Source organism: Vigna radiata, chromosome 10 (genome assembly GCF_000741045.1).
Source record: "Vigna radiata var. radiata cultivar VC1973A chromosome 10, Vradiata_ver6, whole genome shotgun sequence".
In the NCBI taxonomy this organism is placed as follows: domain Eukaryota; kingdom Viridiplantae; phylum Streptophyta; class Magnoliopsida; order Fabales; family Fabaceae; genus Vigna; species Vigna radiata.
This window is the reverse complement of record NC_028360.1, coordinates 20481926-20493809: the sequence shown is the minus strand read 5'-3', so window position 1 is coordinate 20493809 and position 11884 is coordinate 20481926. Positions and strand designations below refer to the sequence as shown.

The 11884-nt window shown below is 29.3% G+C and overlaps 1 protein-coding gene across 1 annotated transcript; it reads left to right on the top strand.

Moving 5' to 3' along the window:
* Window positions 1–1357: 1357 nt before the first annotated feature.
* On the top strand, window positions 1358–4042 carry LOC106775189. The gene is made up of 6 exons (XM_014662269.2): window positions 1358–1573; window positions 1808–2311; window positions 2850–2935; window positions 3010–3320; window positions 3499–3570; window positions 3648–4042. The coding sequence occupies exons 1-6, from the start codon at window positions 1462–1464 to the stop codon at window positions 3877–3879; spliced, it is 1317 nt and encodes a 438-aa protein (XP_014517755.1). The 5' UTR covers window positions 1358–1461; the 3' UTR covers window positions 3880–4042.
* Window positions 4043–11884: the final 7842 nt, after the last annotated feature.

Genomic DNA, 11884 nt, shown 5'->3' with positions numbered 1-11884 from the left:
ATCATAAAATTTAAACAAAAACAAAAAAATCATTAAAAAATTAAATTTTTTATTTAATCATATTAAATTTTATTGGGAAAAGTACAATAATCATTAAATACTGTAAATGCTGACAAAAACCTCCAATGCACAGAAAATGAGGAGAGAGAGAAAAAGAATTTAACACCGTTTGTCATTATTTAACGGAAGGGACTATTTTGACTCAAAAATTTAAAAGTAAGGACCAATTTCAAACACTTTTCTAAAGAGGGACTAAATTGAGATTTGTCAACCAAACTAGGGACAAAGTTGGGTATTAAACCAAAAAAAAAACAACTTTGCTGACTTGTTTCGATACTTAAATTTTTTTTATCATCTACACTGTTTTTAGAAAAATTAGTTAACTCAACTTTTGACAGAATTTAAAAGTAATTAAACATTAGTTTTTATATTTAAATAATATCAAATATTCTAAAAAAATAATTCAATAAATATAAATTGATTATATATTTTTCATAAATTAAAATTTATACTTCATTAAAACTTCTTAAATTATTGTTTTTTATACTTTAATATACTTTTTACATTCTGTTGAATTAAAAATGATGAAATAATCCACATCATAAGTTCTAATTAACACGTAAAATATATCCCATGTATATTTGATGTTGTGATTTTTTTTTTCATTGTAGGGGTTTTATTTGATTCAGAACAAATTAACCAAATTTTCAGTATGATGACACTTAGAATTTAAACAAGAAAAAATGATTTCATTCTATAAAAACATTTTTTTTTTTTCAAATGTAAAGATATGTTGCTTGATGCAAAGGAACTTTCCTTTATCCTCAACACAAGTAAAGAATGCATAATTATTAAATGCAAAATATAAATATTTCATTCTCTAATAAACAAAGAATGTTGTATAAAATTATTAATAAAAGAATATAGACCAAGTGCCATTTCAATTTTCCAACTATAAATAAAAAAAATGTGGTATATTTAAATTTAAATTAATTTCTTTGAGATTAAATGGTATACTATGTAATGTTAGGTTATCTTCATTTATTGATACGTACTTAATTTTTTATTATACTTAAAATATATTTAAAGTTTAATTTATTATAAAAAAATTATAATTTATTTTTAAGTTAAATTATAAAATATTTTATCCTTACTTTACGAAATAAACAACATATAAAATGAAAAATGAAAAAAAGATATTTAAAAGATATATTTATAAGATAATTATTTTAACATCAACAAATTTTTATACACACTTTCTTATAATGTATATTTTTTAATGATGTTCTGAAGTGGTTTAAACAAACATTTTCCATATTTATAACATTTGTTTATTTCTCTTTCAATGAAAGAATTTTATATTCTCTCTCCGTAGACTTGACTTGGTAACCACTTCATTCATCACAAAGAAAGATCATAGGATCGAAACAAAGTCAGTGTAAGTCATGCTATGCAGTATTCATGGAGTTTCTCAGATCTTTGAAGAAAGAGGACATCTTGGATCTCTTTTCTCATGGCTTCTGCTTCCACTGTCAGACTCGTCTCCATTCTCGGATCACAACACTACGCAAAAGTATCAAACACTTCATGCTCTTTAATTTCACTTTTTGTTAGATTAATGCATAACCCTTAGCTACTTTTGTTTTTGTAAACATACCAAAACAAGTTACTTGCTTTTTGATTCTTGACTTTCAATTCAATTTCCATTTTTGTGCTGATTTTTTTGTAGTATATTACTAATGGATATCATACATATGCTTATATTGCCTAATGGGTGTCTATGGTAATCGGTTATCTGTGCTCGTAGGAAAGTTGGATGAAACTTTCTCTCCGGAAGAAGGCTCTGAGTCTTCTGGGGACCATGTTGTGGAAATGCCCTTCAATGGTAATGTTTCAAATTCAGAGTCTTTGAGTAAAAGAAATGAAAAACAATGGGATAGTCCGAGGACCAGTTCACAGAGACGTGATTCTGCTACTTCAGTGAAGGATGATGAGAAACGCGTTTTTGGTTCTTCACCTGGGAATTTGGTGGGCTGCAAGCAATCTGATTTTGAGATTTTGTTAAATGATGGGATTTGTGAAGGTTCTTCATTTAAAAATGGGTTATCTGATGAAAGAAGAGAGCAGATAAGGTATTCTTTGGTTTGCAGCAGAAAGGACTTTACCTTTGTTGAAAGGATAAATAGGAGACACATAAATGTGCTCCAGGGGCTTGAACTTCACACTGAAGTTTTCAATGAGCTGGAGCAGAGGAAAATCGTTGAGTGGATATACAGATTACAATGGAGGGGACAACAAGGGAAACTTAAAGGTGATTCAGTCCTTTGATTTATTTGTGAACTACATGGTTGAACTTTAGATTTTCATATTTTAGGTTTTTTCAATAAAAACTCCCATGTTAAGCATAATTAACCTGCCGAAATCTTGAACCTTTCATAGCAAAGTCAGTAACAATTTATGATTCAAAGAAACAGATTCCAAAGTTTATGACATGTAGAATTAAATGTGTACTGAATTCTTCCTTTAACATGGTTCTCATCTGGCTGGTTTAACTTGAATAGTACAGAAACCATTTTTTTTATAACTTGAACATAGATTCAGAATTCATGTGGTGTACATTCCATAACTGTACACACTAAAATCTCTTTAAGCATGTTCAGCTCAAGATATGGCAAAGATATTGCCTCTAATTTAGCATATAGCAATCTATTTTTGGGAGTAGATACTATCATTTAACATACCTTAAAGTTTACTTGAACCACTTGTATTTGTATCAAAAGAGTATCTCTACACTGGTGAAAAATGTCTGGGTTTTGTATCTTACATGTACTTGTCTTTCTCGTGTACAGATCGAACATATTCAGAACCAAGAAAGTGGATGCGTGGCAAGGGACGTGTGACAATACAATTTGGCTGCTGTTACAATTATGCAGTGGTACGACATAATTTGCTCATTTTCTCATTCTTATTTGACACTTTTTGCTTATTTACTNTTGTAAAACACTACAGGACAAAAGTGGCAAACCTCCTGGCATAATGAGAGATGAAGAAGTTGATCCATTACCACCTGTGTTCAAGCAAATGATAAAGAGGATGGTTAGATGGAATATAGTTCATTCCTCATGCATTCCAGATAGTTGCATTGTGAACATATATGAAGAAGGAGATTGCATTCCTCCTCACATCGACCATCATGATTTTGTAAGGCCATTCTACACCGTGTCATTCTTGAGCGAGTGTAAAATATTATTTGGTTCAAACTTGCAAGTTGTTTCTGCCGGAGAGTTTGCAGGTCCTATATCCATTTCTTTGCCTGTTGGGTAAGCTTCCATTCCTTTCTCTTCACTTCCAATCTGATATGAATGAACTTTTGATCACGCCTTCTATTTTTCCTTCTAGCTTTGTGTTTCTGACTGAATACTGTGGTTGTTTGATTATGTTTACAATCTATGTATTTGTCATTCTTTGGACAAGCTAATGGCCATTTTGATCCTGTAGGTCAGTGTTTGTTTTGAATGGCAATGGAGCTGACATTGCTAAGCACTGTATTCCATCTGTGTCATCAAAAAGGTTCTTTCAATCTGTCAAATTTACTCAAAATTCCTTTCTCCTGTATTATCATTTTCTAAAACATTTGTCTTTTACAGAATTTCTATTACATTTAGAAAGATGCAGCCGAGCAAGTTACCATATAAGTTTTCACCCGATCCTGACTTAGTGGAAATCAAGCCACTTGTCTTTTCATCTATGAACAAATCAGATAAAGCACAAGATGAAGTCAGGAACCTAAATATTCAACAACAACACAAGGCTGAAAGTGTTGAATCTGAATCAGACATAGCTTCGAACACCAAGAAGGCATCTTTCCGTGTAAAATAAATTTCCTTTTCGCAATGGAAGATTTAGAAAGATGAACATCAATAAATGCAAATGTTTATGTATTGTTTGTGTTTATTTTTCACAGGGAAAAACTATTAAGTTTGTCTTCTGGATGAAACTCCAGATAAAGAGTTATTCCTCTCTGTAATATAATGTTTGCACATAGACTAAAGAAGTCAAATTATAGTATTATAATACATAAGTAAATGTAAATGACACTTTATAATAATTTTATAGACTAAGTTAGTACTGAATATCACTTTTTTTAAGGATGTCCAAAAATAACATAAAGGATTGATGAAGACTTTTTTTTCTATACTACTAAATTAAGAAATCCGTATTTAATTACTGAAGACAATGGCTAACATAATAATTACACTTCCAAGAAATTTTTCTTGTATAATAGATTAATATTCTAAGTTTGCAAACACAGAAAACAAAGCCTCAATTATTAAAGCAGATGTTTTTTTTTCTCTATCAATAGACGTGTGCCAAAATATGTGCTACATTATTTTCCAAAATGGACATATCACAAACTATACATCTAATTTTTTACAAAGATGTAATATTTAAGAAGTTAAAGTTGTGTCATAGCTATTAATGAGAAATCTTGGATAATAATAATACAGAATTAAAATAATATAATAGAAAAATTATTTTTAATAAATGTTGATTAAAAAAATAGTGTATTAACTACAACTATAAAATAAATCTTTGTATTTTAAAAGATTTTTTTCGTTTTTTTAATTATTGATTGAGGATAAAATAATGAAAGATATAAAATAACCAACTATATCTGATAAAAGATTTGATATGTTGTTTATGAATAACTAACCACCAAATTATAAGATGTAATATTTAAAAAGTTAAAGTTGTGTCATAACTATTAATGAGAAATCTTGAATAATAATAATAATAATAATAATAATAATAATAATAAAGAATTAAAATAATGTAATAAAAAATTATATTTAATAAATGTTGATTAAAAAAAAAGTGTATTAACTATAACTATAAAATAAATATTTGTATTTTAAAAGATTATTTAATATTTTTTTAATTATTGATTGAGGATAAAATAATGAAAAATATCTAATTAAAGATATGAAAAATAAAATAATCAAATATATCTGATTAAAGATTTGATATGTTGTTTATGAACAACTAACCAAATTATAAGATAACTTATAAATATAGAGTCAGAACCAACTGTGAGTTCTACATAAACTTTCAAGTACTCAACCGTCATAACAATTAAATATTCTATTATGAACAAACTTAAGTGCCTTTTGCAGACACACCCTTTCCAGTCAGACTGAAAGCAAAGGAACCAAATATGCGATTGAGGTATCGGAAAGTGGTAAAGTCACATAAAAATGTTAGTATCTCAGTCTCATACAATCTTTACCGAAACAAAAACTAAAATTTTCATTTATTTTATTTTGAATGTAAATAACGGTCTTGTTTCTAAGAAATTCAGTTTCAAGTTCATTTTACAATCTTCTTTTGTATTATTTAATCAGTTTATATTATATATGTAAAGTTTTCAGGCTCATCTAAACAGCGTAACAGGCTTTCCAGATAAATCTTGCACAGTCACTGAAAATCCTTTTAACACTTTCTTCTTCACCCAAACCTCAACAAGTTGACATGCCTGAATATTTTGAATGGGTGGATGTGCTTTTTTGGTTTCCGGTGATGTACTGGGCCAGGGTTATCATATCCGTCCTTCTCTGCGGTTGCTTATATATTATTGGGTCTATCCTCACTCTCCTCCTACGGGCCAAGCCCGTCTCCAACTCCGGCCTCTTCCCTTCGCAGCTCCAAAAGCTCCCCTCCATCACCGTAAAAGACCTTCTCATGGGCTTCAAATGCGCCATCTGCCTCGACAGCATCGCCACCGACCAAACCGCTCGACTGGTTCCCTGTTGCAACCACGCCTTCCATGTGGAATGCGCTGACACATGGCTCTCCAAGCACCCTACGTGCCCTCTCTGCAGAGCCAAACTCGACCCCATACTGCTTTTCTCTTGAGACAGGTATCAGAATTACTGAGAACAGAACAAATATTCTTTATATTTGTATTTTTAATGGTATAAGTTAATGGTACTTGAGTTAGATTTAAATTAATATATTTTTTTTTAAATCTCATCTTATTTTTTATCTTATCTACAAATAAACTCATATTAACAAACACTAAGATGAATTATATTAAACAATAATTGTGATGGTATGATGATGAAGGAGAAGGTTTGGCAACAAATCCACTAATCCTTAGAATGAGATAATTAATTTTCTTTTGTTTAGTGTGAAACAGAAATATATTAAAATTCTTCCTCATTTGTTTTTGTTTCTTTTCAAAATTGGAAACGAAAATTTTATATTAATTAAAGATAAGAAATAAATAAATAATCAAGCAAAAGTGTTGTGTCTTTTGCCAATGTTTTTTTAGTTCTTCATGGATAGCTCATCACGTCATCACTGTTTATATGTTTGGGTAATATTTAATAAAATTGATTTTGAAGGGAAATAATAGTAATCTTTTTTATCAAATGAAAAATAAATGTTTAAAAAAATTCAATTCAAAGTTCATTTTAAATTATGGTTAATTCTTTAATGCGAGACTTCTAAATTATTTGCTTAAATATTCATTAACTAATATTTCAATATAATTCTATATAATATAACATGAGCTCAATTACCTATATACAATGTTTTTATACAGTACAAAGTCTATCGAAGCTTATTTTAACTTAAAAAATTAATTTCTTGAGATCGAATATATTTATTTTTCAATGATATAATTGAAATAATAACAAAACTCCATTACTATAATGATAAAATTACACAAGTTATTTTCAATATTTTATATTGCTAATAGTATAGGAAGTTGGAAACAATTTTCTACTTTGTTAATAATTTATACAGAAAAACAAGACATTTTATGTCACTTAGAACAAGAATTAATGTAGAATATAAATAAGAGAAAATATTATATCATGAATGGGGAAGAACTTCTACATCAATTGACTTGCCATTGACGTGGAAAGATACACTCTCTACATCCTAACTAGCCAATATGAAAAATATTTCCATTATTATCACATTGCTACTGCATTTCATTTCATAAGAAGCATTTTCTTTTTAAATAAGTGTAACGAAAAATATCTTTTTCTCACTAGTGTTTGGATTGTATATGTAAATTTATTTCATATAAATATTAGATGTCTTGTTTATATGTATATGTAAATTAATATACATAAATAATGTGTAAAATATACAGAAATATAATTTGTATTACCACCTAGTTCAGTTTTTTCATTTTAGTAAAATTTGATATAAAATTACAATAATATTTATATATATTATATAAAGTAAGGTTTGACGATAGAAAGAGAAAGCGAAGGAGTTGCATTTTTAGCGTATAGAGAGGTATGCAACTAATTCTAAGTATTCCCGACAACTTCACAACATATGTTACTTTATCAAAATGCGATTCTTCTTGTTTTCCATAAAAAAAAAATTACTTTTGCATTTAACAGCAATTTGTTTCAATGTATTGATTAATTTTATTTTTTATATTCTCATTACTCTCTTAACATTTATGGAGAGATATAATTAAATTATAATCTTTATTTTTCTTTTAATCAACATGAAATCTTCATCACTTCCTCAAACATATGCATAAGAAATGGAGAAAAATCTATTAAATGATATAAGCTTAATTGTTTGGTTTGTCCCTAGTTTGGTAGAAGTGTCTCAAATTCGTCCTATCTTTTAAAAAAGTTACCATATCGTTCACAAGTTGTTTAAAAGCGTCAATAGTATCCAATAATAGAAAAATGTATCAATAAGGTCTTCTCTGTTAAATGCAGACTCATGGTGTTAAGTCAGTGATGATTTGGTAGTAGAGAATTGAAACGTGTGAAAAGATTAATGAATTGGGGAAATTAAATTGATAATTTATTTAGTGGATTTTAATTGGTGAATGAAATAAAATTAGGGGTTTTGTTGTGATTGAAATCAAATTAGGGCATTTGAGATAGAGTGTTTGTGAGTTGACGAAGATTTTTCGTGGTGGCTCTTGCGTCAAGAAGTGGTGGTGCTGATGACGAAGCCAAAGCTTACGAGGAGGTGTTGTTCTGGGTAGCGATTTGAGTTCGTGATTCAGGCTCATGGTTCTTCTATGATGAAGAAGATGATGCTGCATTTTGAGATTTCTTGAATTGTCTCTGGTTCTTTTCTGTTGCAGGGTTTCCTTGGCTTATGAAGGTGCATTTCTCCAGCGAAGGCAAGGGTTTCACATCCTGTGTGAACGAATTGGGGGTTTCACGAATCTGGTTTGGGTTCTGTTCTTCTGCAAGTGCGTGAAGATGTTGGTGGTGTTATGGTCCGATTTGAGGTTGGTTGGGTGGTGGAGAATGGAGGAAGTGTGAAGAAGGAAGACGTGATTTTGGCTTTTTTCAATTCTTGTGACTAGCCTCTAGTCCAAATTGGATTTAGGGTTCCTAGTTGTTGATTTGGGTTTCAACGTTGCATGTTCGAATGCCCTAAATCAATTATCAATTTAATTTCCCCAATTCATTAACCTATTTCCATTAAAAGCACTCTATCTAAATAATTGACATGGCTGACACATAATTACCAATATTTACAATCTTTTCACACGTTTCAATTCTCTGGTGCCAAATCATCACTCACCACTCACTTAACACCGTCAGTCTACATTTAACGGAGAGGACCTTATTAACACACATTTTTCTATTATTGGATACAATTGACACTTTTAAACCACTCGTGGACGAAACAATAACTTTTTTAAAAGAGGGGACGAGTTTGACACACTTCTCCCAAGGGAACAAACCAAGCAATTAAGCCTATATCATTTAATAGATTTTTCTCGATTTCTTATGCATATATGTTTGAGGAAGTGATGAAGATTTCATGTTGATTAAAATGGGTTTTCTAATCATAGTCCTGTGTGCGCCATTTATATATTGATGATTTGTACTTTTCTGATTCATGTATACCAAAACTCTCATTCTGATTCAAGAAGTCTCAACACCACTGAAAAATGGCTACCTTTTCATCTCGCTTTGGGAAACGACCCTTGTCTAAAATAAGAAAGGCTGATCCTTTTGGTTTGTTTAGTGATGATGAACAAAGAACTGAATATCACTTTTTTAAGGATGTCCAAAAATAACATAAAGGATTGATAAAGACTTTTTTTTCCATACTACTAAATTAAGAAATCTGTATTTAATTGCTGAAGACAATGACTAACATAATAATTACTGAAGACTGAATCTCTGTTTTGTACCCGGTTTTAAAAGTGATGACATTGGGTCCTAAAGTTATAAAATTTGCATGAATCAAGTCCTCTCCGTTAAGTTTGCACTAACGGCGTTAATTGCATGCTGATGTGGCGTGCTTTTTCCTTTTTTACCCTTTGTTGTCCAGCTTCCTTTGTTGTCCATCTTCTCTTCTCTACTATCTAGATTTTTCTCTCTCTTCCATATTAACAGTTCCCAATTTCATTTTTTCCTTTTTTTCTAACAATCAAATCCCTTAATTTTTGGAGCTAATTCTCCACTGTTTCCGCCTGACATTAACCCCTCAAACCAAATAAGGGTTTATGCAGCTGAGGCATTCTTCCCTCCACCGCTAACACTCCCTACAGCGGCTCCACCGACTACTGTCTTTCCTCCGACACATAGACTAAAGAAGTCAAATTATAGTATTATAATACATAAGTAAATGTAAATGACACTTTATTATAATTTTATAAACTAAGTTAGTACTGAATATCACTTTTTTTAAGGATGTCCAAAAATAACATAAAGGATTGATGAAGACTTTTTTTTCTATACTACTAAATTAAGAAATCCGTATTTAATTACCGAAAGACAATGGCTAACATAATAATTACACTTCCAAGAAATTTTTCTTGTATAATAGATTAATATTCTAAGTTTGCAAACACAGAAAATAAAGTCTCAATTATTAAAGCAGATGGTTTTTTTTTTCTCTATCAATAGACGTGTGCCATGATATGTGCTACATTATTTTCCAAAATGGACATATCACAAACTATACATCTAATTTTTTACAAAGATGTAATATTTAAGAAGTTAAAGTTGTGTCATAACTATTAATGAGAAATCTTGAATAATAATAATAATGGAGAATTAAAATAATATAATAAAAAAATTATATTTAATAAATTTTGATTAAAAAAATAGTGTATTAACTATAACTATAAAATAAATCTTTGTATTTTAAAAGATTGTTTTTCATTTTTTTAATTATTCATTGAAGATAAAATAATGAAAGATATTTGATTAAAGATATGAAAGATAAAATAATCAACTATATCTGATTAAAGATTTGATATGTTGTTTATGAGTAACTAACCACCAAATTATAAGATGTAATATTTAAGAAGTTAAAGTTGTGTCATAGCTATTAATGAGAAATCTTGAATAATAATAATAATAATAGAGAATTAAAATAATATAATAAAAAAATTATATTTAATAAATGTTGATTAAAAAAATAGTGTATTAACTACAACTATAAAATAAATCTTTGTATTTTAAAAGATTGTTTTTCGTTTTTTTAATTATTGATTGAGGATAAAATAATGAAAGATATAAAATAACCAACTAAAAGATATGATATGTTGTTTATGAGTAACTAACCACCAAATTATAAAATGTAATATTTAAGAAGTTAAAGTTGTGTCGTAACTATTAATGAGAAATCTTGAATAATAATAATAATAAAGAATTAAAATAATGTAATAAAAAATTATATTCAATAAATGTTGATTAAAAAATAGTGTATTAACTATAACTATAAAATAAATCTTTGTATTTTAAAAGATTATTTAATGTATTTTTAATTATTGATTGAGGATAAAATAATGAAAAATATCTTATTAAATATATGGAAGATAAAATAACCAACTATATCTGATAAAAGATTTGATATATTGTTTATGAACAACTAACCAAATTATAAGATAACTTATAAATATAAAGTCAAAGTCAAAAACCAGTTATACAGAAACTCCCAAATATTCAACTTTTTGCAAAGTGGTAAAGTCACGTAAAAATGTTAGTATCTCTGTCTCATACAATCCTTACCGAAACAAAAACTAAAATTTTCATTTATTTTATTTTGAATGTAAATAACGGTCTTGTTTCTAAGAAATTCAGTTTCAAAAATCTTCTTTTGTATTATTTAATCAGTTTATATTATATATGTAAAGTTTTAAGGCTCGCGTAATAGGCTTCTCAGATAAATCCTGCATAGTCACTGAAAATCCTTTTAACACTTTTTTCTTCACCCAAACCTCAACAAATTGACATGCTGAACTCCTTCCCTGTGGTGCTTCTGGCGATATTCTTGGCCTGCCTCCTTCTCATGGCTTGCATATGGCTTATATGGGACACCATCACTCCCCACCCCTATCCCCACCTACCGGTCACCGAAAAAGACCTTCTCATGGACTCCGAATGCGCCATTTGCCTCGACGACATCGCCACCGACCAACCCGCTCGACTGATTCCCGGTTGTAACCACGCCTTCCATTTGAAATGCGCTAACACCTGGCTCTCCAAGCACCCTACGTGCCCTCTCTGCAGAGCCAAACTCTAACCCACGCTTTTCTCTTCCTCAGAAAATCCTTTCTGAGACAGGTAGCAGAATTACCGAGAACAGAGCAAATCCAAGAGAAGTTCCCTCCACCTCCATCCTGCACTTCCAAAAATGACAACAAAATTAAAATTTTATAAATTGAAAATTGTATTAAAAACTAAATATGTGTTTAATCACATTACCAGTTAATCAAGTTCAAATAATAAATAAAATTTAAATTCTAATATCATTTTAAAAATATTAAAAATTTAGATCTTATGACATTGTTATCTTGTAATAAATAAAAGATTTTTTTATTAATTTAATTCATGTTAACTCAATGCACATTGTTAAAATCTATCGA

Coding starts and splice junctions, on each gene's coding strand:
- LOC106775189 (XM_014662269.2), top strand. CDS start 1,462: ATGGAGTTTCTCAGATCTTTGAAGAAAGAGGACATCTTGGATCTCTTT. Junction 2,936..3,009: donor GCTGTTACAATTATGCAGTG/GTACGACATAAT, acceptor AAAACACTACAG/GACAAAAGTGGCAAACCTCC. Junction 3,571..3,647: donor CCATCTGTGTCATCAAAAAG/GTTCTTTCAATC, acceptor TGTCTTTTACAG/AATTTCTATTACATTTAGAA.